This window comes from Tachyglossus aculeatus, chromosome 16 (assembly GCF_015852505.1).
Source record: "Tachyglossus aculeatus isolate mTacAcu1 chromosome 16, mTacAcu1.pri, whole genome shotgun sequence".
Lineage (NCBI taxonomy): Eukaryota > Metazoa > Chordata > Mammalia > Monotremata > Tachyglossidae > Tachyglossus > Tachyglossus aculeatus.
Window position 1 is genome coordinate 13,761,584 of NC_052081.1, and position 26,813 is coordinate 13,788,396.

Here is a 26,813-nt window from a genome sequence, read left to right on the forward strand (position 1 = left end):
GGGCGGGGGCACCTGTGGGTGTGTCAGGGGTGACGTCACGGGGATGACGTCGTGGGGTGACGTCACGAGGACGACGTCAAGCCCCCCGCCGAGTGCGGGCGCGAGGCTGCTGAGGGAGGGCGGGGCGGGGCTAAGGGGAGGGGGCGCGCGCGTGCGCGTGCGCGCTCCGATCCCTCCGCCCCTCGGCGCGCCCCCGCCGTGTGTGTGTGTGTGTGTGTGTGTGTGTGTGTGTGTGTGCGCGCGCGCGCTCGCGCGCTCGCGGCTGTCGCCGTCTCCCCTCCGGCAGTTGGGTCTCTCATGAATATTGAGCGGCCCCCGTTGGATTTCCCGAGCTCCATTGCGGAAGCCGACCCTCGCCATATTGTGCGGCGGCGGCGAAGGCGGCGGGCGCTCGGTCCCTCCCTCGGCGGGCCCCCCGGCCGTTCCCCGCGGCCGCAGGGGCCGCAGCCGGTGAGTGAGGCGGGGAGGCGGATCCCCCCCCCCTACACACACACACCCCCCCCCCACACCCCGCCCCAGCCGTCGGGCCGTTGGGCTCCCCGGCGGCGGCGGCGGCGGGCGCTTAGGGCCGGCCGCCCCCCGAGCCGCCCCCTCATCGGCCCCCACGACGGCGGCGGACGGCAGTTGGGACCCCGGGCAGGGCCCGGCGCGCGCCAAACCCTCAGCGCCGGGTCCCGCGGCCCCCTCGGCACGCCAAGCGGCCCCCGCAGACCTCCGCGCGACCCCTTAGTCCCCCCGCGCGCCCCCGGTTCTCGGCGCCCCCCGCGCGCCCCCTCAGACCCCCGCGCGCCCCCTCAGACCCCGCGCGCCCCCTCAGACCCCCGCGCGCCCCTCAGACCCCGCGCGCCCCCTCAGACCCCCGCGCGCCCCCCCAGTCCCCCCGCGCGCCCCCCCAGTCCCCCGCGCGCCCCCTCAGTTCTCCGCGCCCCCCCTTAGTTCTCCGCGCCCCCCCTCAACTCTCCGCGTGCCCCCCTCAACTCTCCGCGCGCTCCCCTCAGTTCTCCGCGCCCCCCTCAGTCCTCCGCGCGCCCCCCCAGTCCCCCCGCGCGCCCCCCCCAGTCCCCCGCGCGCCCCCTCAGTTCTCCGCGCCCCCCTTCAGTCCCCCGCGCGCCCCCTCAGACCCCCGCGCCCCCCTCAGTTCTCCGCGCCCCCCCTCAGTTCTCCGCGCCCCCCCTCAGTTCTCCGCGCCCCCCTCAGACCTCCGCGCCCCCGTCAGTCCCCCGCGCGCCCCCCTTAGTTCTCCGCGCCCCCCTCAGTCCCCCGCGCGCCCCCTCAATCGCCCGCGCGCCCCCCTTAGTTCTCCGCGCCCCCCTCAACTCTCCCCGCGCCCCCCTCAGTTCTCCGCGCCCCCCTCAGTTCTCCGCGCGCCCCCCTCAACTCTCCGCGCGCCCCTCAGTTCTCCGCGCCCCCCTCAACTCTCCGCGCGCCCCCCCCAGTCCCCCGCGCGCCCCCCTCAACTCTCCGCGCGCCCCCCTCAACTCTCCGCGCCCCCCCAACTCTCCGCGCCCCCCTCAGCTCTCCGCGCGCCCCCCCTCAGCTCTCCGCGCGCGCCCCTCACTTCTCCGCGCCCCCCCCTCAGTTCTCCGCGTGCCCCCCCCAACTCTCCGCGCCCCCCTCAGTTCTCCGCGCTCCCCTCAACTCTCCGCGCGCCCCCCTCAACTCTCCGCGCGCCCCTCAGCTCTCCGCGCGCCCCCTCAACTCTCCGCGCCCCCCTCAGTTCTCCGCGCGCGCCCCCAGCCCTCCGCGCGCGCCCCCGCTCCATCCGCGGCCCAGGGGGGTTTCTTTGTGCGGCCACAGTCCGCTCCCGCACTCCCCCCCCCCCCCAAAAAAAAACCCCAACCGTCTCCCCCAGCCCCCGGCGACGGGCTGGACGCCCCCCCCCCCACCGCGGGGCCCCTTTGTTCCGCGCGCCCAGGGGGTCCCCTTTCTCCTCCCCCCCAGCCGCCCGAGGGGTCGGTCCCAACTCGGAACCGTCGCCCCCTTGCCGGGACCCGCGCCTCTCCATGAACGCATGACGGGGAGGAAAAAACAAAAACCCCAAAGTGTCCCGGCCGCGTTGGGGTTTTGGGCTGTTCCCATCTCAGAAGGAAGCGTGCCTCTTTGGGAAGTGGGAATATTCGGATGAAGTCTGACCATTTGCCATGGAAGGGGGTGTGTGTGTGTGTGTATGTGTGTGAAACGACAATAACACCGCCCAGAGGGGCGGGTTCGGCCTGGTGGCTCCGTTGGGAACCAAGAATGGCCTTCCCGCCGGTGTTGCAAGTGGTTAAAAGGGAGTAATCCTCACCATTGGGAAAGTTTTGGCCTCGCTTGGTTAGGGGGTTCCTCAAGCGCTTAGTACAGTGCTCTGCACATAGTAAGCGCTCAATAAAAACGATTGATTGATTAAACGCGTAGTAGGTGCCCGGCAGTGTGCTAGACGCCGAGGTAGGGACGCCTGGAGTGGAACAGCAGCAGTCGGGATCCCACGCGAGACTCTCAAGTTGGGACACAGACGATATCCATTACTCTATGTATTTATTTATTTTACTTGTACATTTCTATCCTATTTATTTTATTTTGTTGGTATGTTTGGTTTTGTTCTCTGTCTCCCCCTTTTAGACTGTGAGCCCACTGTTGGGTGGAGACTGTCTCTATGTGTTGCCAATTTGTACTTCCCAAGCGCTTCGTACAGTGCTCTGCACATGGTAAGCGCTCAATAGATACGATTGATTGATTGATTGATTGTTGTGCCAGCCAAGTTAGCGAGGTGGCGTGTAGCGTCGGGTCTGTGTAGGTTGCGGTTTCTGATGCTGTATCCGAAAGGCATGTCGGTGTCTTGGTTTTTGAAGAATAGTTTTACAGCAGAAGCTCTTAAACTGCTTTTCCCTGGACTGTGTTCCCCGCGAGTCATCCCAGAGAATCATATTCCCGCTCTGCACACAGTAAGCGCTCAATAAATACAATTGATTCCTCAACTTTGTTAGAGGTTGGGAGGTACTTCCCCGGTATCCCTTTGGAGAACGGGATCCGGGTTAGAGGGTGGTTGAGAAGGGAAAAACCCGGGAATGCTAAACCTTCACAGTTGCAATATTACATCTCAAGAATTTTCTGAATAACGGATACCCGCAATTGCCGTATATGCAATACTTGTATGGGGCCCTCGACGCTAATTCTGCCCTGAAATAAGGGTCCTGAGAAAAACCCTGGTGTTAAAAAATGAATATAAACTTTAGACCCACAGAATACATCTAGAGATGATGACAGTTATGCATCTCCTCAGTGTTAATACTAATCCGGTATAACGGAGCAAAACCGATTGAATAAAATTTCCTTGGCTCGCGCTGAGTGGGGTATGAGTATTCACTTGCTGCTGTTATGTTCACAAATGATAGTGGGCTTTTTTCTAACCACATTAGGTTTAAAAACAGTTATGGAAATTTGAGTAGCTTAAAAGTTCAACACAAAACTTGGGAGTGCTTCAACGGTGCCTCTGTTAAAGCGCTCAATAAATACCACTGATTGATCAAATGCTAGGGGAAAAGTTTGAGCCCCGTGTCTCTGGTTCGCAAGTTTGGGGTTGAATCCTGGCAGCTTCTGTGTGCTGGGGTAAAAATCTCTGTTTATTTTGCCACTTGGAAGCAAATAAAGAGTTCAGCTTTCATTTCTGTTGTTAAGGGCGGCAACATTTAAAAACTGAAAAATGTCATTGTGGGAATTGCCATAGTTAAAGTTTTGCCATAAAATTAGATTTGTTAACATACATTGTGACATTAAGATGGTTTTATCTGTGGCGATGAGCATCAAGGGTAGCCTAGGTAATCCAAGAGACTGCGTTTTAGGTAACGTGGTGTTTCAACAATCTGCCTCACCTAAACAGAACTGCAAATAGCAGCAATATATTTAATTTCACTTTCTTTTTTATCTTATGTCCACCCTCTGGTGGTCAGTTAAGTGACTAAAACTGAGGCTGTAGGATGGAGAAGTGAAGAGGAATATTTACAAATTAACTGGCTCCTGAAATTTTGACACCTCGCTACTTCTGTAGCCTCTAAAAGGACAAGAACTACTTTACACATTTCCATCCGTTGTGAGAGCATTTAATAAAATCCCTGGGGAGTAAAATTGACACCCAGTTTTACAGTTGAGGTGGCTGAGGTACAGAAAGATGAAGTGATGTCCTCCAGTTGCATAGCAAGTCAGTGGCAGAGCAAGGAATGGGACCTAGGGTGCGTAGTGACTGTACTGATTCTCTTAGACCAAGTGGCCCTCAAACTTTGCAATCTATGGACCATTTCAGTTGAACCAAAGCCCCCAAAGCCCACTCTGCAGGAGATGGTTGAGAGTTTGCAGGGAGGCTTGTTTCGGGCACTTCCCTGAGTATTCAATTTGTAAAATTTTAGCCCCACTCTAAGAATGCCACCCAAAGCATCCTGAGAAGGGGCCCAAATTAGAGGGGAATAAACGCCTTTTAGGAATGAAATTTTTGTGAGAGCCAAGGCAGAAGTATGGTAACGGCCCCCCTGGAGTTCTTGAGGACTACATTTTGAGGATGGCTGCATTAGAAACAATGATTCTTAGATTCTACCAAGGATTAAATTGCATTGACTCCCCCTCATACTTTTCATGCTCCACAGCTTCTCCTTTATCTTTAGGTTTCTTCCCCACCACAAGTAACTGCCAGCCCCTGCTCGGTTACCTTGGGAGTAGCTTGGGATCCTACACCTATCTGAGCCCAACCCACCTTTGGTCGCCAATTTGGCTCTTTCGCTCTAGGTATTTCCTCAAATGCACAGTCTGGCCTGAGAACTCTATACTGAACCCATGCAGCTGTGAAACACAGCACTACAACTGTGTTGCTCTTTCTGTAATAAAGAAAACTGTGTGACTAAACCAATTGATCCACACTTTACCCCCCAAAACTATAAAATTTTGAAATGCTTGATTTCAGCCTGCCACTTTTACTTTTGAACATGGTGCTGTGTGTCCTCACGAAGTACTATTTATGTGCACACTTAAAAACAAAAACAAACTAAAGCTAAACATGAAATGTGGCTAGGCTCTTCCCAGCAGGGTAAGAGTTATAGGTATTCTTATATTGCCAGTGGGTGTCTTCGCCTCCTCTGCCAAAAGATAATTCCATCTTTTGATTTGATATTTTACCAATTTGAAAATTGGTTTACTTACAAATGAAAACAGAAAAGCGCAAGTGGATTTATTTTGCGCTATCAATTGCAAGATGTCTAGCGATTTAGTTTTAGCATACTTTGTTATATCCTTTGCCCTTCTAAATTTACTGAGAAAAAGTCTGCCTTGTCCTCAAGCAGTTGTAGTCCACAAAGCCAAGAACATTCTCGTAATGTTTCAGTGTAATTCCTGATGCACAAAGTTATTCTCTGAGATAATAGAATATTAGGATGTTGGCATCATTGCTGTGGGAAATGGGATCGATGTAATTAAGCAGAAGTGAAAATTTGCACCTGTTGGAGTGTGTGTAGGTCTCATCTGTCTTCTCGACTGTCTTGCGCTTTTTCACTCTGGCGCTCTTGCTTGCTCTCTGTTAGGCACTCACTGGGTGGGATGCACCCTATTCAGCACCTGGGGAAAGCAAAGTAGAGGCGTGAAAATGTTGCCTATCGCTCCTGTTAAATTTGTTTTAGGTGAAGCCACTGGGCTGGGCCGTGGAGGGGGTTGTACGTGTGCCCCACTTGACCTGAAGTTAGCTCCCTTCCTTCTATTCGTTATCCTGACTCTTGCCAGAAAGGATGACTGAAATCAATCAGTAGTATTTATTAAGCACCTACTCCTTGCAAAGCACCATACTAAGTGCTTGGGACTTAGTAGGCATGTTTCCTGCTCTCAGTGAGCTTACAAAAATAACTCTAAGAAAGGTCCGATGGTTGTCTTTGCTTCTGCAGACCAGAGCACAGTCCTAGCACTGTGTCTCACAGAAGTTGGCCCAGGGTGCTGAGTTACTGAAGGAAATCTCTGGCCTTCTCTCTCCCTACACTCTCTTACCACTTAGGGCAAGTGAGACTTCACTGGCTCCAAGGTGAAGAAGGCCTTCCCCCTTCCCACTTGCCTGGTGCCCTGTTGCCACGTGAAAGGGAAGTGAGGAGGGTGGGCAATTAACAGAAGAAGATAAATACTAGGGAAGAGAGCAGAACAGCTAATAGAAGAAAAGGAGGAAAAATAGCAGGAGGCAGGTAGAGGGATCAAAAGTGGGCAGAAACTACAAGGAACTGAGTAGAAGAAACTAGGAAGAGACAGAAGAAAATAGCACTGGGGGAGGAAAAGGTGAATGAGAGGAAGAAATAGAAGCCTAAAGATGGGCAGTGCGAAGTAGATGGGTAACTGGCGAGAGGAATAAACACAGATGAATCCAAAGTTGCCAGCTGAGGAGATGGAGAAATTTTACGGGGAAAAAGGAAAGAAGGAAAAGTACAGAGTGTGCCAACTCAGGAAAAGGCTGAATATTTATACTAGTGTGTGAGAGATACATCGTGTGGGAAATCCAAGTTGTTCAAAATTGATGGTACTTCAGTATTCAGAGCTGGCATTTATGTGGGATTGAAAAGTTGTTTCGTGGATGTCACTCCAAATGACCAAATTTTTTAAAAGTACAGGAAAGAGACTAGGTAGAAAGCAAAGAGTAAATAATAATCAAACCAGAACATATTTTGAGGATGCTAGGGTGACTCCTGAAATGGATTTTTGTAAGATGAAAAAACAAGTACACCCAGGTTTTCTATCATGCAGAGGCTGCGTTGTTATGAAACCTTACCGTAGGGAAAACTTGTGTTGTAGTTCTCACCCTTTTGGGTTGCCACTGGATCTCGCACAAGCAGTTTCTTTAATAACATGTGTTCTGAGCCCAAACAGGTTCACATGGTTGGAAGAACGTTCCTCAGTTCCTTAATCACAGTGTAGCCAAAACAGGCATTAAGGTTTTGTGATAGTGGTAGTGGTGGTATTTATTAAGGTCTGACTGTGGGCAGGACAGTGTAGTAAGCACTGTGGGAATTTGACATGGTCCCTACCCTTCCATGGGTTCACAATCTAAGATCTGAGTATATGCCCCATCTGCCCCCGTCCCTCTCCCTGTCCCCAATAATAGGAAGTAGTAGAATAAAAACATTTCTGAAAACTCAAATGATTTTGATCATCCTTTCAATTTTGTTATGAGACAGTAGTTGATCAGTTACTAGTGTATTGTGATTGGAGGACTGGTGAAGAGGAAAATGAACACTTCAGGTGCTCAAATATACTGCTGCCACATCTGCTCATTGAAAGTAAACAAAAATGACTGAGGGAGGTGTCTGGCTTTTTTTTAAAAAAGCATTCAAGCCTAGAACTGAGCAGCAGTCTCCATACACTTGATTAGCAGAAAGTTTAATGCAATTCATGTGACAGTGGTCAGGCGTTATTGTGTGGGAAATCTAAAATCACTAATCCACACACCCCAATTTTGTGCTGCTCATTCATGTTTTGACTGATGGTTGCCAGAAACAGCATGGATTTCCCCAGCAGCCCAATAGGAAAGTGAATTCAGCTTGGCTGGGGAAATCCACTCTTGCTTTAAGCAGGTGTAATGGGTGGATTCAGAGAGCACACTGGCAAGATTCAGTCATGATAGAGCTGCTTTTTCCAAGGGGGCAAGAATTTGGTTTGAGAGATGAAAGGGGGCTGGTGGGTGTGTGTGTTAAGAGTACAGGTGTCACTGCATTTGTATATAAGATGGGGATGGGGGAGCAACAGCTCCACATCCGAAGCAGCTGGATAACACAGAAGGTGCGTAGAAAATCGGGGATTTTCTAGTTACTTTGTTGTCCATGCCCTTTTCACCTTTTTAAAGAAGTGTTTGCAAAATCTGGTTTGTTTTCCCCCCTCCCTTATCTCATTAGCACATAATTTATGCTTCACTTGGAGGCATAAAGATTTTCACGGTTTAGATGCTTCATGAGAAATGAATAACTTGCGTTAAGATTAGGAATGATCTCAAACTGTCCATTTGAGTTAGTGATTCAGTTCAGACTTAGCAGCCTTTCTTTCCCTCTTCTCCCCTTCAAGCGTTGGCATGTTTAACTAGACATAAGTCGGACTTGCTCCATTTTTTTCATTATGGAAATGAATTTGGCTAACTCCTCCATTTGCCCCTGCGGATGGATGCGTTACAAGTAACTGAGGTGTGGTGAAGAAATAAGCACCCTCATGTAAATTTGTTAATTATATTTCCATTTTGCCTAATTTTTATATGTCAGGAGGGTTATCCAAAATGTGCTGTGGGAGCACAAAGGAACAGGAAAGGTTTTGGCATTTAAGGCACGTAGCGTAACAATAAGGAAAATGTGAGATCCCTGCATCCCCTCACATTCAATTAAAAGTGCATGTATCTTCAAACAAGAGGTCTCTTTCATTTAACCAAACGTTTCCTGAAAAAAGTACCGTCTCTGTCCAGCATAGTGATGCCACATGTTAGACATTGTCAGATGTTAAACCCGACTTTAATTTAGCCCTTGCTGGCTGCCTGTGAAATTCTCATAAAATGGGAAGTGGAAAAGAGAAAGCTAAAATAAGTCCATTTTGATAGAAGGAATAACGTAGTTAGGAAGACCTGGGGGCCAGCAACTTCTTTTTTTCCTCAAATCCAAACAAAGCATCTCCAGACCTATATATGACCAAAACAGTCTACTGCCTCTCGAGTAACAAGATCAAATAGAGGTACTTATTCAGAAGTGATTGGTGAGCATTAAGAACAACTGCAATTTCTGTGCCTGGTTTTTGTCTCTTCTGGAGTAAGAAGCCTCTTGCCTTCCGAGGCAGATGGGCCATTATGGCCAAAGTTCTGAAATCTTCTGTTGAACAGTTTGCACATCTTCCATTTGGAATTTTTAATTAAAAGGTAGCGTAGGCATAAACTAAGGCAGGATTCCACGTGGGGAACATCTGATCGCATTCCAGAGGGGAGTGATCTGCTCCGGAGAATTTTGATTTTGTTTAGCTACACAAGGTCTCTCTCACCTCCTCTTTCTGTTAGTGGACTATTTTGGTGTATTAAGAATTGCAGACTTTTTATCCATCTTCATACTGGTTTCTTTTGAGGACTAGGCAGTGCCCTGGTTTCACAAACAGCTTTTTAAAGAAAAAAAGCTGTTTTTAAAAAAAAATTTTGCAAGAAATACCGAAATGTATTTTTCCTTTCCCCAAATTTAAAGTCTGTATTTTGCCTTAATAGTAAAAATCACTCTCAGTGTATGGTAGAAAAATTGCTTTTTTCATCACATCACTTTACCACAGATTCATTCATTGTCGTATTTATTGAACGCTTACTGTGTGGGGAGCACTGTACTAAGCACTTGGGAAGTACAAATCGGCAACATATAGAGACGGTCCCTACCCAACAACGGGCTCACAGTGTAACAAATATACTGCTCCTGAAATCACTTGTCATTTAGATTTTCAATTTTGTAATGTATCCGTGGTTATAAAAATATTAAAAGTTGTTATGCCTCAGAAAAAAATTGTACTTTTTATTTAGAGGGGAAATTATGAAGGTGCTTAATCACATACAAGACCCAAATTTGGTCTTGACACATATATAGTACTGATCACAATCATTTCCTTACTTGAGGGATATCCTGGGACTCCTCATCAGACATGTCACTCAGAGCTGCTGGTTTTCTTGAGTGAAGACTAAAGCTCTGCACTGACACAATTTCTCGTTCTCCTCATTGGGGATGACAGTACATGGACAGGATAAAATTCCTTTAACTCCCATAAAAATTATTGTGAAAGTGTACATTTTTATACTGTTTTGAAGCACATCCACTCCTTCATTTGGATGTTAGTCATTTCTTCATTATTTCTCAGTGTCCTAGATGAATCGAAACTAGCCCCAGTCTCTCCCAATATGCATAATTTAATAACAACAATAATAATATTTAAGCACTTACTAAGTGCCAAGCAGCGAACTTAGTGCTGGAGTAGGTACAAGATGATCAGGTCCCACACAGTCATGTTCTTCATCTGTCTCACAGCCTAAGTAGGAGGGAGAAGAGGTCTTTAATCCCCATTTTGCAGATGAGAAAACTGAAGCACAAAAAAGTTGGGAGTTGCCCAAGGTCTCACAGCTGGCAAATGGCCAGAGTTGGGATTAGAACTCAGACTTTCCAACTCCCAGGCCCGTGCTCTTTCCACTAGGTCGCTCTGCTACCCAATTTGTAGCTCCACTTGCAAAAAAATATAGAGTGAAACCAGAGGATGAAGTTCTGTTAAGAAGCTATTTCAAGAACCACTTTATGTCTTGAGACAAATTCCGGCTTCTAGAACTCTACCCCTCATAATGATCATCAAAGGTTTTTTTTTTTTTTTGAGCATCTGTTTTGTTCCCCTGTTAGGTCCATCCTTAGGATAACCATAGAGATTTATTTTTTCTCTGTTACCCCACAATCAGGATTGCCCCCCCATCCCAGGACATCTATTTCCATTTCCATTTTAAAAAGCACTATATCTCAGAACACTGCTGCTGGATTCCTCTCTGCCATTCCTTTCTGCTTTCTGGAATATTCATTGATGAAAAAATCCCCCCAAAACAGGTTATGGACTGTACTGCATAATAACTGTTTTCATTGCACATCCTCATGTAGCAGGTCACAACTGAAGAGTAATGTGACTACTTTTTCCCTGTTTCTACCTGTGCCACAACAATCCCACTATTTAAAAGAAAGCTAAGGCAAAGTCAGGACAGTTCTACAGAATTTTAGTTTTACTTCTCATCCCCTCCGTAATAGCAACTTTTTTTAAGACTTCAAATTGCTTTATTAATGTCTTATCAAAATATAGCACCCACGGTATTGCATAAATTTGGCGTAGTTGATCACCTACAGTAGGTCATTTCTAAAGTGTCTTTTTAAGGTTGTGTGTATAGGGATTACTTAATAACCAAGTCGTTTCTTTGTATATATTCAAATCTTGTTTAACCTTTTTCTTGTAAAGATAAAGATTATCTGACACATTGAATTAAGGTTCTCAGAATACAAAATAAAACCATTGTAGTTCTTTGCAGTCTTGGGGAAGGCTTGTAAATGTGGTAATCTCCCTTTGAATTCATAAAACCTATAGAGGAACTTAAATATTTTTGCAGTCGGGTTAATTTCAGTTTCCTAGTTGAAGTATTATTTATCTTCATTGGCTGGTGAGTTGTAATGAGAAGGGAGGCTTGTCTTCCCAAAGAATAATCGACAGGTGATCTGATATGTAAAGGTGTGGGCTGGGTAAATATCCAGATGACTTGTCTCTTCTCAGAAAAGGTGATACTGCAAGTACCTCATAGGTTGGACACCAATCATTGAATCAGTGGTATTTACTGAGCACTTACTGTGAGGGGGGCACTGATGTGAGCGCCTGGGAGAGAACAATGCAGTAGTAATTGATAGACATATTCTCTGCCCTAAAGGGGGTGTTGATATCATTGGTACCCATACCAGAGTGTTTTGGAGACTGCCTTTTTGCCTTTTGCAGATAACTGCCATAGGGCTGGATAGTGGAAGAAGTTTAAGGTAACCAACCACTCTCTTGTTTTAATTATTTAAGGTGTTGGGCAAAATAATCTATAATTACTTTATATAGGGATTTTGTGGTTGCCCTGTCATCTTTCTCCTCTTTCTTTTGCCATTAATTTTTACCCTATTTGTGTCTGTTTTTCTTCTTTGTCAAAGCATATAACCTTAGTCACGTATGCTGTTCTCTAAGGCTGATGGACTTTTCAGGTCAAAGGGCTGGAGGGGCGTGGTGTTATGAGGAAGAGAGGGGAAGGAGAAGGATCAGGAATGCCTGTCTGCTACTCCTGGGTCTTGAGGGACACATTTGAGGATAACTAGAGGGGCTGAACCTCAGACTGGGGGCAATAGCTTGTGCGGGGACAGTTAAGGAACCAGGATAAAGGAGGGAAGGATCCGCTCAAGAGCAGATTCTGGGTCACAGCCTTAAATTGTCCCTAGTCTGTTTTTTCAGTTTGTTTTGGATTGTGAAACAACCCATGGCTATGGGTTTGCCCAGGTGGAAGGACACTAGCTAGTTATATTGCTGTGTCTAGAATTAGCCAATATTTTGATCTTTAGAAATATTGGTGGGTAAGGGGACAGACGGGCTGGTCTGATTTGTGCATTCTCACCTAAAAGAAAGAAGTGGCCTCTGGACGCTTTCCCCAGGGTATCGAAACTCTCCTCTAGTCTGCAAACAGCTCCTTCCGGGCTCATAAACCCTTAAAGTCCTGAGAGTATGGGGAGACTTTCCTTCTGGCAGGTAAAAGAACCTACAGTCTAGCAGCTGGCTCTAATCCTCCCCTTTCCCTTCCCCTGCCATTTAAAAACATCTTCTGGACTCTGCTTCAGAAATAGTATTTAGAAAATCAAGAATTTGTATTTTGAGATTATAAATCAAAATATTTCAAGCTAGCCTGGTCACTATTGGATTCTAGTTGTTGCACAAAGTATAAGAAAATGACTCTAAATTAGAGTATCATTGCTTTAAAAAAAATACAGAAGCTGATTTGCAGAAATACTCCAGATGAATACTCCAGATGTTCAGTATGATAACTTTTTAAGTTATGCATATTTTGCTTTTAATAGCTTACAAAAGTCATTTTAATATTTTTGTTTCACAGCCTTAGTCTAGAATTGATACTGCTGAAAGCATTTTTAATGAGGTGATCCTTACCATAGGCAGTTTAATGAAGGCAGTCAAATGGCTTTAAAAATATTCATTATTGCTCTCTTGTTGGTCTAGTCTGAGTTACTTAGAAAACAACACAACCCAACACCTGATATCCAGCAGATGAGAAGGATTTTAAGTAACTCTATCTAAAGTGTGTACTTGCAGAAGACAGGTGACAAACTTTTGGGAGATCATTTGATATGAACTTTTCATTTAGTTGATTTGTGATTCTGTTGGACCAAAAGGACAAAAGAATATTAATGATGGAGCTAAAAGTAACACTTTTAAAAAAGCAGTATTTTATAGTTTCCAACTGTCTCAATGCCTCACAAAACTCAGAGAGGCATAACTCAGAAATTGAGAACTGGAAAAATAATTTTGAAAATGATCAGTTATTTGAAGTGGTGTTATTTTTTGATGACTACTGCCCAGTTTTTTTTTTAATGCAGTATCAGCTATATAGGGGAGCTAGCCCTCCATTCAGAACATCTGATCTTTCTTTTCTTAGGCATAATTGTCATAACATTCCTGTAAATGAATCCTTTGCAGGAACGGTGCACTGGTTATTTTATAGATAGAAAAATGAAGTAAACTATGAATGAAGTTTATTAGAAGTTCCTACTGTTCCAGCTTTTAGTTGTGTTTTACCCACTAAAATAGTGACTTATAGTTTTTTTAATTTCTGGACAGGAAAAATTAGCTAAACTATTTTTGAAGACTTTACTGAAGTTAAATTTTAGGGATTTGCCACTGTTCTTGAGCATTAATTCCATCTAAGTTGTCAGTGCAGGAGAATTGGTAAGTGAAAATAAATACTGAATTGAAGAAGGACATCTTGTAAAAACCATTACAATTATGCCAGTAGATAAAGAAAACATTTAATGTTATCAAGTCTAAATAAATATAGACAGGCAACAGCAGAGGTGATGGGCAAAAAGGCACTGTATTAAAAACAAGGTGGTACCGTTGTAGTTCAGCTGCTCACAATCATTATGACACTGTAGTGTTCTGTTTCTCTTCTGAATCTAACATTCCCTAGTTGTTTCCAGTAAGTTTTTTCCTTCAATTGCTGCTAAAGGGAAAGCCTAAATTTGGGACTGAAGCAAGGTAGCGCAGATTTCCACTTAGGCGATACACTCCTTTTCTTCTGGTCTTTTGAAATTCCATTGAGAGATGGATGGGAAAAACTCACAATCATTTAAAGCCGTAAACTGAAACTCAAAAATAAATAAAAAAAATGCAGCATTGCAAAATTTTCCAAGGTATTTAATACTAGTATTTAGTATTTTGGAAGTATTTAGTCTGAAATATAGAAGTGTTGAAGAGGTGCAGTTAATTTTTTTTCTTTCTTAAGGACTGTGATATTCTTAGAAAAGGAATTAAGGATTGATCCCCTTAGCTTTGGAAAATTTCAAAAGGTGAGACATTTTGTCGGAGCAGAAAACAAAAAAATCTGCTGTTGACACATAAAAGCCATAAACAGGCCTACAAGGGGAGAACAGGAACTTGTTTGGCATTGGCACTCCCAAGCCTCAGGGCTAACCAGAGTAAAGGTGTGAAATCGTGTGTTCTCACACTTGTTTTCTCAGTGGGTTTTCATTAGGGTGAGGGGTGGGTCTAGCCATAAAAAGGAAGAGACCTTGGACCCGCACCCAGACCCAGAATTAGGTGGCTGAAGAGCAGCAAGTAAGGTAAACCCCTTTCCTTTGTCTCTCTCTCTGTCTCTCCCTCCCCCCACCACGCCATTACAGTGTAAAGTCTTTAGGGTCAAGAAATGTGTCACTTCTTTGTTTTGACCTTCCCAAACATTTAGTGCAGTTTTTTTGCCCTCACTGGGAACCATAAATACCGGTACTACCCCCTTGCTCCTACATTGGCTTAGCCCTGGAAAGTTGGGATTGGAACTTCTGGGGAACTCTAGTTGCCAAACATCCTATGAATAAGAGTGTGAAGTTGTGGGTTTTATTCACTGGGTTTTCATTGGGGTGAGGATTGGGGCTGTCCATGAAAGGGAAGAGCAGCTTTCTTTGACCCAGGATTTCGTGGTTGAAGGGAAGGGTAATCTGTTTTTCATTATTTCTGTGTCCTTATACTCCACATATCTTTCACTGTGTACAACTGGCATGTGTCTTACTGAAAACCTTGCCCCCTTGTGATTGCCAATATTTTGAACCTTGTAAGTGAAGTTCAACAGTAATGTACAAACTGAATCCAGACAACAGAAGGGCAGTAAGCCGTTTCTCTTCGTATGTGTCTTTCCCCTGGCCCAGACCGGAAGAGGGCTTCCTCTCCCTGGACTGAACTCCCTCCCGCTCCATACACGCAGACCATCACTCTCTCCACCTTCAAAGCATTGTTCAGATCACATCTCCTCCTCCAGGAGCCTTCCCTGATTAAGCCCTCTTTTCCTTAGCTTGCTGTCCCTTTAGCATCGTCTAAGCACTTGGATCTGTGATCTTTGGACATTTGATAGTCGCCCCACACCCAACCCCACAATACTTGTATACATATCTTTAAATTATGCATCATTTATATTAATGTCTGTCTCCCCTGCTAGACTGGAAACTCAGCGGGCAGGGAACATGTCCATTAATTCTGTTGTACTTTCTCAAGTGCTTAGTACAGTGCTCTGCACATAAGCGCTCAACAAATACTATTGATTGATTCATGGTTCCCTTGTCCTGTTATCCAGGCCAGTGTCTTGCAGGGTGTGAGTTTTTACATTTTGTAATTACCCTGATCTCTCTCTGTCTTCGTGTCATTTCCACGCAGGGGCAGTGCATGGCGATAAATATAATTGCCCAGATGGTATGGCATCACTTGTAGCATGTAGCCTGACTGGGTGTGGAGTCTTTTAGACTGTGAGCCCACTGTTGGGTAGGGACTGTCTCTATATGTTGCCAACTTGTACTTCCCAGGTGCTTAGTACATTGCTCTGCACACAGTAAGCGCTCAATAAATACGATTGATGATGATGATGATGAGTCAATAACCAGCACTGGGTGAAGCCCTGTGGTGGCCCAGGGAAAGGTAGACTCATGGAGATGGGATCTGGATGCTCCTTCTTTTATGAGAAGCAGCGTGGCTCAGTGGAAAGAGCACGGGCTTTGGAGCCAGAGGTCATGGGTTCAAATCTCAGCTCCGCCGATTGTCAGCTCTGTGACTTTGGGCAAGTCACTTAACTTCTCTGTGCCTCAGTTACCGCATCTGTAAAGTGGGGATTAAGACTGAGTCCCCCGTGGGACAACCTGGTCACCTTGTAACCTCCCCAGCGGTTAGAACAGTGCTTTGTACATAGCGCTTAATAAATGCCATTATTATTATTATTATTATTATTGTTATTATTGGAGAGCCTTAGTGGATAAGGGGTGCTAGGCTGCAAGCTCCTTTTGGGCAGGGAATGTGTCTGTTTATTGTTACAGTTTAGTCTCCCAAGCATGTAGTACAATGCTTTATTGTTATATTGTATTCCCCCAAGCCCTTAGTACAATGCTTTGCACCCAGTAAGCATTCAGTAAACACAATTGAATGAATGAATGAATATTCAATGAATGTGGCTTGCCATCAGACTATTGCGGGGATCAGGCCTTTCACATCTCTCCAAGCAGTCTAAGTGACCAGTGATGTGCCCATACCTATTCCCTGTTCTTGCTGCTTTCTGGCTCCAGCCTGGCTAGATGCGTGGAGCACAACTGTGTATTTTTGTTGTTGCTGCTGTTCTTTGTGTGCGCTTTTGGATTGTCTTTTGATTTTCATTGGTTTTTCCCGAGAAACCTAACTCCTAACTAGGCCAATCCGAGTATTGTACCCAACCACATCGGGTGAGGCACAATTGTGTCTGCTGAGTTAGTCTGTTCTGATGTGTGATCACATTCCGTCCACATTCTCTCTGTGGGCTGATTGTAATGCGTGTCCCGAGCACTGGCTGAGAGAGTGCTATCTCCGTGACCTCAAAAAGATCTTGAAGAGCTAGAAGTGCTTGAAGTGCTAGAATGTACCCTTTTCCTCTTAACCATTGGCCCCTGAGCAATGCCGACCTGCGTGGCAGGGGGCCAGGAAAGGGACACTCCTGTATTTTCATGAGTATGGTGTAAAAGAGCTTCTCTCTCAAAAGGTACAGTCATGGGCTCACTGTCATCATCAGCAACATCACCTTCTAATTGAAGGACCATCCTCCGAACTGTAAATACATCTCAAAAAAAGGTTTGAGAGGGGGTAAGGGGGAACCGTTGTGTTGAAGCCAGGATGTTGCCATCATAGTAAAGAAATCTATCTCAAATTTCTGTCACCCAGGAAGAGGGAGCATAAGTATCTCTGGGATAAGTCGGAGCTATTTTGGTGGATTTTTGCAGCTCATTTTCTGTTAGAACTTTAGCTTCTTTGAGGAACCTTTTTATAAAGTGGGTTATTAAAATAATGAAAGGGGTGAACATTTTGCCTTCAGCTAGTCATATAAAACTTCCTTTTGTGTTATCCGCTGTCTTCAAATATTTTAAAAAGTTTTTCTTCTCTGCTTTGCCAGCCATGTCTCAAGCTGTCCAGACAAATGGAACGCAACCTTTAAGCAAAACATGGGAACTCAGTTTATATGAACTACAGCGAACACCTCAGGTAATATAGGCTGATTTTAATGAGAGACTCAGATTACCTAAAACGCTGCATAATAATGAAGAGCTCACACAGATAATGAAGAGCTCACACAGATCTATAAGTTTCCTTTATAGGGAAACCTTGATTAAAGCATTTATTGGGGGGTTGGGAGATGTCACTGGAGTTTGTGCCATAGTATGTCCTCTGGTTTGGGAAATCATCTTTGTGGGCAGAGAAATGTTAGAGTTTATTAGCAAGTGTTTTTGTTTGATCTACAGGAAGCAATAACTGATGGCCTGGAAATAGTAGTGTCACCCAGAAGCTTGCACAGTGAGCTCATGTGCCCAATTTGCTTGGATATGTTGAAGAACACCATGACAACAAAGGAATGCTTGCATCGCTTCTGTGCAGACTGCATTATCACAGCCCTCAGAAGTGGGTATGTTGCAGAACTAGGTCCTTATGTAATGAGTTATTAGCGCTGCAGACACTTTTTAAAAGAAAGGCGCCCTCTGAATTTTGGAAGAAATCACCATTGTTCTTTTCAAACGCTGATAAAACTTAAGTTTTTCATTCAATTTTGGTCAGGGGGAAAAACTCAGAACCTTCCTAGGCACCTCAGTCCATCATAGATTCTGAGTTGAGAAGAATACAGGTTTAGGAGATGATCAAAAGAAGGTGATTCTACGCTTATCTTATATCAACTGGGTACATGCATGAAGTATATACTTCAAATTGCCGCCCGTGATTGTATTCCTGACCCTCAGGAATATAAAACCATACCTCCTCAGGTGTGCTGTTTCAAGCAGGAGCTGGTAACACATGTCGTGAATCAGTACAGACAAATGGATGTTCCTGTCTTTTGTAAATACCACTGAAGGAGAATTAAATTAGGTGGGGGAAAGTATTTCAAAGAAAATCATCCTCAGTGGGAACAAATATGTATTTTGATATGACAAGAATAAACTAACATTGGGTGCCCTCCAAATTTTTAGCTACTGGCAGATTTCCAAAAGGCAGGAGTTTCTGTGGGTTTCAAAATCTGATTGCAAGTAGAAAACATTTTTAAAAGTACTGCAGCTTAATTTAATTTCAATTTGGGAAATTGACAGTACTGAAGACTGATGGATTAGTTCCTTTTAGCCCAGGCCTCTCTTTTTTAGCACAGGGACATAGGCACTTCCTAACACTTTTCCTCCCTTTTTTTTCTTCCAAAGAAACAAAGAATGTCCTACCTGTCGGAAAAAGCTAGTTTCCAAAAGATCACTAAGGCCAGACCCCAACTTTGATGCTCTCATCAGTAAAATTTATCCAAGCCGGGATGAATATGAAGCTCATCAAGAGAGAGTGTTAGCAAGAATCAGCAAGCACAATAACCAGCAAGCTCTCAGCCACAGTATTGAAGAGGGACTAAAGATCCAGGCCATGAACAGGTACGAAGGGAAGGCGGTGGCGGGGAGAATAAGCCAAGGTCGGTTTGTGTAAACTGTCTTCTAAACACTGGGCTCATTAAAAGCAAAGTTCAACTTGGAGAAGTTAAAATTTAAGTCATCTGAAGCTTGGTGTGAGGCTTTGCCTTTTGGCCCTAAATGATGATGCACTAGAAGAGGACCTTGCGAAGTGGTGATTTGGTTTGCATCTTCAAAATCCCCATCTCCCTGCCGCTGGGCTGTAGGGTTGGGGGCCTGACTTTCCGGTGAGGAGGGGGCCTACTGCATATGATCCTCTGCTGTGCAAATTGGGATCACTGTCTGCTTAATAGACAGGTCCAGGTAATCTTGGTCCAGGGCAATCGTTCAGAAACTTCCGTGCTTTGAGCCCCGTAAAAGTTCTCTCGATCCCATCATCCCATCACTGCTCTACCAAATAAATTCCAGAACTTGTCTTCTACTGTGATGTTCAGAGGAAGGGAATTGAGGGGGTTATCTAAGAGGAGAAGAGGAGAGAAGAGGAGGCCTTTTTACCTTGCTTGATTTCCGCTGAGCTGGGACTTAGCACTCATGGAGGAAAAGTCCAGTGCAGTCCAGTGCAGTGCAGTTCTCCGTGAAAGTTGAGGTGTGATTGTAAATCCATTGTGCTTTTTAAAGAAAAAACAGTATAAAAAAGACCTGAAATCAGAATGGTGACCTTGATTAGTTCTGGGTCTCATTTTAGAACCCAGAATGCTAGTTCTATTTCAGGCATTTTGGTGCAACAACTGTAAAATTTAGACCAAGGCAGATAATGGGAGATATTCGTAGAAGATTGGCAAAGATTTTAGAGAATGTAGTCTTTTTTTAAAAAAAAAATTATTTTCTTTCAAATGTGAATTTGGACTGTTCAAGAAGTTTTAATTCCGAGAATTGCAGGGAGTAAGGAACAACATGTAATAGAATGTCTTAAATTTTAACCTTGGCTCCTTTTTAAAGTTATTACTGCATATCGTGCCCAGAGTGAGCTAAGCCAGTTAATTCACAGAGTTCAGACATTTGGGACTGTGTAGTAGCATAATTCAAGGTGCATAGAATAGCCGCCACATATACCTTGAGCTTCTCAAAAGGTCGTGGTCTAAGAGTAGATTTTGGTTCATACAATCCTGCACCTGGATTTTCATGCTTATGGAGCTCTGGGATTGTCATGGATTCTGTAGGTGGAGTTCTCCTAATGAAACTTCCTGGTTCTGTGATACTCTATAAGATGCTCAGGAGCTGACCACTCTACACGGTCATTTGCATATTTTGAATTTTTTCCGGAGTTGGCTTGAGGGTTAGAGTTGAGGGAGACGCTTCGCCAACAGGAAACCAGCACTTCAGTGATTTCATCAGGATTTGTCGCAATTCTACAGGGCTTAAGGAAGCGCCAGAAGTAGACAGTTGGGTGACCCAAGTGGTAATTCCATTATAATTTTGTGTGTTTGGCAGGCTACAGCGAGGCAAGAAACAACAGATTGAGAATGGCAGCGGAGCAGAGGATAATGGTGACAGTTCACACTGTAGCAATGCATCAACGCACAGCAATCAGGAAGCAGGACCCAGTAACAAAAGGACCAAAACGTCTGATGATTCTGGGCTAGAACTTGACAATAACAATGCAACGGTGGCAATAGACCCAGTAATGGATGGTGCCAGTGAAATTGAATTAGTTTTCAGGCCTCATCCCACACTCATGGAGAAAGATGACAGTGCGCAGACGAGGTAAGTGTACGTTTTAAGATGATTAGATGTGACTTCTAGACTGTGAGCCTGCTGTTGGGTAGGGACCATCTCTATGTGTTGCAAACTTGTACTTCCCAAGCGCTTAGTACAGTGCTCTGCACACAGTAAGCGCTCAATAAATACAATTGAATGAATGAATGAATATGTTGCAAACTTGTACTTCCCAAGTGCTTAGTACGGTGCTCTGCACACAGTAAGCGCTCAATAAATACGATTGAATGAATGAATATGTTGCAAACTTGTACTTCCCAAGCGCTTAGTACAGTGCTCTGCACACAGTAAGTGCTCAATAAATGCGATTGAATGAATGAATGAATATGTTGCAAACTTGTACTTCCCAAGCGCTTAGTACAGTGCTCTGCACACAGTAAGCGCTCAATAAATATGATTGAATGAATGACTATGTTGCAAACTTGTACTTCCCAAGCGCTTAGTACGGTGCTCTGCACACAGTAAGTGCTCAATAAATACGATTGAATGAATGAATTAATGTGAGCTTTACTTGTCATTATTGTGATCATCTTTTAGATTGTAGACATAAGGGGGAGAATGCAGTTTGGTCAATTCCACAATTTTTCTCAGTTGTTAATTTTTTAAGGAATAGCTGGATGTCTTCTGCCATATGTTGTCCTTTACTGTAAATGGTTTCTGTGCATGAATTTGTATGCTCGAGGTGTAAAGTATTTCATTTTTCAGAGAACGGGACCTAAGTCTAAGTAGTACATGACTCATTGAATCCAACGTAGGCAAATGTTCTTAAAATTTGGAATTATATGAATATTTCTGCACCTTTCATCCTGAAAATTTTTACTGATGCTTATTACACTTGCAGATATATAAAAACATCAGGCAATGCCACTGTGGATCACTTGTCCAAGTACCTAGCGGTGAGATTAGCTTTAGAAGAACTTCGGAGCAAAGGAGAGTCCAACCAGATGAACCTCGATACGGCCAGTGAAAAACAGTACACGATCTACATAGCCACAGCCAATGGCCAGTTCACTGTGAGTACTTAAACCACTCGGTTTAAAAACTTCTTTGTATCCTGTTCTCCAATATCGCGGTGAATTGTGGATTTTAAGCACCTACGGAGTGCCGCACACTGTACTAAGCACTTGGAAGAGAATTATACTGATAGCTATGATCATTGCCACGAAGGAGCTTACAGTTTAATGGAAGAGACCCGTAATATCTTGGGTTTTGCCAGCACAGTGGAACTTTATAAAATATAAATTTATGTTGGACCCCATATTTTCCTCCAGAAATTCCTTGTGCATGTTAAAAAAAAAATTGTTCTTAGTTACCTATGGGCGAGGAGTTCCCAAACCATCCATCAATCTGAAATGGTTAAAATTAGATACAGAGCTTTGGTGGCCCTGCTTCTCACTGTTTGATCCTGGTTTGACATCTTGTAAAACAAGTATTTTTGCACAACAGTGAAACCAATAGCAGCAGTCTCACAATGGACAGAATTGGGTGCCGGAGGAAGTAATCAGTTGTGCCGTAGCGTACATTTTCACTGTGTTTTGGATAGAAGGTTAAGGCTGAATTAGGTAATGCTCTGTCCAGAACATGTTGAGAAGCAGCACAGCCTAGTTGAAAGAGCGTGTGATCGGGAGTCAGAAGACCAGGGTTTTAATCCCAGCTTCACCGCTTGCCTGCTTTGTGACTTTGGGCAAATCACTTCTCTGCCTTGGTATCTTCATCTGTAAAATGGAGATTAAATAGCTGTTCCCCCTCCCCAATAGACAGTGAGCTCCGTGTGGGGCAGGGACCGTGTCTGACGTGATTGAATTTAATCTACCCCAGTGTTTAACCCAGTGCTTGGCATGCAGTAGGTGCTAGACTGAAAGCTTGTTATGGGCAGGGAGCATGTCTGCTATTCTCCCAAGAGCTTCTTCACCCTAATAAGCGCTCAGTAAATACCACTGATTAATAAGTATCACAGTTATGTTGTAAGAGGAAATGGTTATGCACATATGTGAAGCGTCGGACAGCGGGTGACTACTACATCATGAGTTGTCTTTAATACTGGGTTCTGCACGTTGGTAACTGGTACTAACATTTGCTGTTACTATTAAATATTGGGTTTAACAGCTGAACCAGAGAACCTGAGGGTCAGGATCAGGACCCCAAAACCTTGGCATATTTAACTATAGCCATTTAAGATTGAAAGGGATTTTTAGAAAAGCATCACCAATAGGCTTTTCTCCCTCTGAAGAACCCTACTTAAAGGGGAACTTGCATTGTAGTACTCACCCGGCGTTCTTCAAGAATGCAGCGTCCACCTTGGAAGAATTACTAGAAAGGATCTGTCCTCAAGGAATTTTTACAATATTGAGGATGGCAGAATACCATAAAACATAAGTTGACTAAAGCCCATAAACATATTTAAGCTACATAAAGACTGTCAAGGTAAGTCCTCTGAACTAGTAATTTCTAGAGACTTGCCTAGGTTCTAAGGGAAATAACCAAAACGAATGGAGTGTTAAGAGTCAGTGGGAAGAAGGACGATTCTTGTTTGGTAAGGGAGTGGGGAAAGCAGGGGCAGGACACTGTAAACTAGCAGGTCCATCAAGCTACGTGTGGGGAGGCAGTGTTCCCGAGGAGTGGCCAGGAAATGAAAGTTTTAAAATTCCGTAAGGTGCTGACAAGTCATCTCACGATCAGGTGGATGTTTGAAGAAGATTAATTGTCATTCCTGGGAATAAGATTCACTGGAAGGGGGCGAGGCCTGGGCCCGGCTGTTCCCCATTACTGCACATGCCTCCTGGTCGAAGGGACGTTCGGGCCTGTTTTAGGGCCGTGATGGGATATAGGGGAGGAATGATTGGAGACTAGTGATGGAAACATCACCTGTAGATCGTTTCTGGAAACCTTTCATAGGGACTTTGCCTAAGGATTCCCAGTCAGGAATTGAATAGCTGGAAAGCCATGTCCCCAGGTAGTTCACTCTCACGGTTAGGTGTGTAACAGATGCCAATAGTGGTAGCATTAGGAACACAAGGCAGAGATTCTGAGCCGGTTATCCCTCATAAAAGTGCATTTTATGTTTTCATTGTTCCATACCCTTGTCTGTTTGCGAACCATGCTTTGCGTGTATTACTGACTTGAAAAAAATTTATTTTTGTTTACAGGTATTAAATGGTTCTTTTTCCTTGGAACTGGTCAGTGAAAAATATTGGAAAGTGAACAAACCCATGGAACTTTACTACGCACCAACGAAGGAGCACAAATGAGTTTTTCAGAAAATGGTTTTGAGGATGAACTCTGGTCTGGTTTTTTTTTTTTTGGTTCTTTTTATAGCTCTGATTTCTATTAAAGATGCACCATCATTGCTTTTCTGGACAGAATTTTGGGTGTGTGTTCAGTTTCCTTAATGAGCTGGACTCGTCAACACTATTAGGCAGCATTCTGCGTTTCTTAGAGTGTTTCTTTCCCCGTCTTAATTTTTGTCTTCTGGAAGAACTGAATGATGTTATCCAGTGCATTCCATTGCAATTTTCCAAGATGGATTAGTATGTTCTCCTTTCAGTGTTTCTTCACTGATTTCAAACAGTGGTTCTGCTCTGGGGTTTTGAAAATTAGTCCAGAAAAATGTAGTCGTTCTATATATAAATGGCAAACCTTAAATTAATTTTTCTTTATAGATTTTAGAAAGTCCTATCTACAGTGGTTTCTTGCTGACAGTGCAAAGTTGAGGATTGTTTTTTTTTCCTTTGAGAACAGTGTATGTTTTTGGAATAAAATCAGATTCGCCTTGAACTTCTGGTGGGCTTGCAGTGGTCCAGCTGAAGTGTATTTTCATAAGTATTGTGGCTCAGATAGATTTGTTTTAAGAAATTCTCATGGGCTTGTCTTATCTGCGGAATGCTGGGTTGGTATCCAGCATTCTCATTAAAAGCAGGTTATTTGGGGTTGTCCACTATCCTGTACTGTCCTCTTGGCAGTGAATGAGGCGTGATCACAGATCTTTGTGGAAAAAGTAAAAAAAAACCCCAAAACTCTAATTCCTGATTTAAATGGCAAAGTTTTCTATATAATGAAGGGATATTCTGCCCAGTTGCCTTGTGATATTCATTTTAAGTCTTTGATAGCCCCTTGCAAAACGTAGACCGTATCTCACCTATTTCCAGTTTGGAGCTGTGTCACCTTTAAGAGTGGCATAGCAGTTTGCAGTAGGAACAAACTCAAGGGGAAAAAAAAGCATTTTTACCATTTCCTTTCACCTCTGGTTCCTAAAAAATCGATGAGGGAACTTCGCAACTTATGGACTGTTGCTTTTAAGTCACATTGAGCTTGAACCACGCCTTTCCGAGCGAACGATATTTCGTTCCTGTTAAAGCAGCTGTTGAGGCAACGTAGGATCAGTTGACACTCTGCTGTTCTTTATACGCAGCTCCTTTAGGTATTTGGAAGTGAAAAGTTTTTTCACATTGTCAGGTAAGAAATGCGGTAGCCTTGTGTGCTGTTCGTTCGTTGCCTCGCTTCTAGTGAGAATTGAGTCGTGTTACAGTATTTACTGGGACCTGTTCAAGTGGAGAAACTAACCCCAAGGGTCTGGCAGGAGCAGCTAGTGAGTTCTCTAGTGCTTTTACACCACCAGACTAACGTGTGTAAATATGCCACTGTCTATTGAGACTGCCGGTTTTGGACCAGCACATTTTAAATGCTTCAGCACTATATGAAAACCTCATAGGCTTACTGAAAAATTTTTTACCATTTCTTTCTAATATTTAATGTTTTTACAATTTTTTGGTAACCCGTGCCATGAAATTGAGAGCCACCAAAACGAAGGGACATTTTGTATCCAAGATCTTTTTTTGGTGAATTGTTCAGTTGTATAGATTACTAGTGCATGTCCACTAAATATAACCCTGGTTTTGTGATATAAATGCTTAGGTTTCATCGGAAAGGCATTAGGTTAGTTGTTGCATTGAATCATAAATTTCTCATTGTAATTTTTTAGACTTTAAGCAAAAGATCTGTGAACTTCAGCTGTGTCCACGTCTATGGAATGTATGTGGGCTTTCTTCATTTGTCAGTATGGGAGAATGTGAATTCTAAACCGTTAGTGAATTGACTTGGTTGTCCTTTACAAAATATAATGTAAGCATTTGCTAAACCACTGAGTGTATTGTTACTTTTTGAGCGCTATTAAAAAAACAACAAAATTGTAAGTTGCACACAACAGGCTACCTGGACCTAGCAGTGCTTCACCAGGATGGGAATAAAAGCTCAAGAATCTTTTTCTTAATATTCAAATATTAGGAAGCATTTAATTAGACCCTGGGGTGTGTGGGGTGTAAGAAATGGTTTTGGGTTTTGTTCCTGCCCTCAAAGAGCATGCCCTTTTGTGGGGAATAGGACAGCACAAGCAAATAGGTTTAAGAGGCATAAAAACAGAGATGCATAGAACTAAGATTTAGCTGGGTGCCACTCCATGAGGCAGGCATTTTCAGCCTCTTTGGGAAACTCTTCTCATCTAGTTTTTCTTTTTATTATTATTGTTTAAATGGTATTTGTTAAGCACTTACTGTGTGTCAAGCATTGGGGTAGATACAAGTTAATTAGGTCGGAGACTGTCCTTGTCCCAAGGACTGTCTAAGGAGGAAAAAGAGGTATTAAATCTCCATTTCACAGTTGAGGAAACTGAGGTACAGAGACTCAAGTGCCTTGCCTAAAGTCACGCAGGAGCCAAGTGGCAGAGAGCTGGGATTAGTTCGAACCTCAGTCCTCGGACTCCCAGAGTAAGTGGCAAAAAGCACAGGGAACCTCACCCCAATATGCTACACCAGTGTAATACAACTATTTGGTTTTAGTTATTCAGGCTGCTATTGCTCATTTGATCGCGTAATTGCGTGAACGACAGTAGAGACTTTTGCATGCCTTTACCACTTAAGGCTTTGGGGAGCTATTTTTCAGAAGTTAAGACCCAGGTGCAGGCTTGTTAATTAAATGTATTAAGGTTAAGTGGTAATACCATTCCCTTGGACTATGATCGAAGCAACGGGACAAGGTTAAACGTGTTACTGCTTCCTTTCATCCAAAATAACTGCTTTAAAATGAATCTGCGAGAACAATGTTTATTGAAACGAAACAAATCAACCAATTTTTTTTTTTACGATCTGTTGTAGCCTCTAAACACGAAATGCTGAACACTGAAAAAGAAAACCATTACTATTGTAAAAACCATAGCAATTTCACTTGGGAGAGGCAGCTCGCAAGCAAATATAGGGATTCACGGGGGAGTCATGCATGGACTGGGACAGTGAGATCAGCAACACGTTCACTTCTTTCTCTAAACGTAGGTTTCCAGAGAAGGCAAATCCTGGA

The 26,813-nt window shown here is 44.0% G+C and overlaps 1 protein-coding gene across 2 annotated transcripts; it reads left to right on the forward strand.

Annotated features, from left to right (window-relative positions):
* Window positions 1-273: 273 nt before the first annotated feature.
* RNF2 (ring finger protein 2) lies at window positions 274-25,605 on the forward strand. 2 transcript variants are annotated; one of them, XM_038757769.1, is made up of 7 exons: window positions 274-450; window positions 17,216-17,304; window positions 17,562-17,722; window positions 18,501-18,716; window positions 20,184-20,456; window positions 21,310-21,481; window positions 23,615-25,605. In XM_038757769.1, exons 2-7 carry the CDS (start codon window positions 17,218-17,220, stop codon window positions 23,714-23,716), a joined length of 1,011 nt encoding a protein of 336 aa, XP_038613697.1. In that variant the 5' UTR covers window positions 274-450; window positions 17,216-17,217; the 3' UTR covers window positions 23,717-25,605. The 2 variants fall into 2 exon arrangements, with proteins under 2 accessions (XP_038613697.1, XP_038613698.1); XM_038757770.1 differs by lacking the exon at window positions 274-450 and adding an exon at window positions 15,632-15,637.
* The last annotated feature ends 1,208 nt before the right edge of the window (window positions 25,606-26,813 follow it).

Excerpts from the sequence above, each read along its gene's own strand:
- RNF2 (XM_038757769.1), top strand. The coding sequence starts at position 17,218 with ATGTCTCAAGCTGTCCAGACAAATGGAACGCAACCTTTAAGCAAAACA. Across the intron at positions 17,305-17,561 it reads AACTACAGCGAACACCTCAG|GAAGCAATAACTGATGGCCT; the intron begins GTAATATAGGCT and ends TTTGATCTACAG. Across the intron at positions 17,723-18,500 it reads ATCACAGCCCTCAGAAGTGG|AAACAAAGAATGTCCTACCT; the intron begins GTATGTTGCAGA and ends TTTCTTCCAAAG.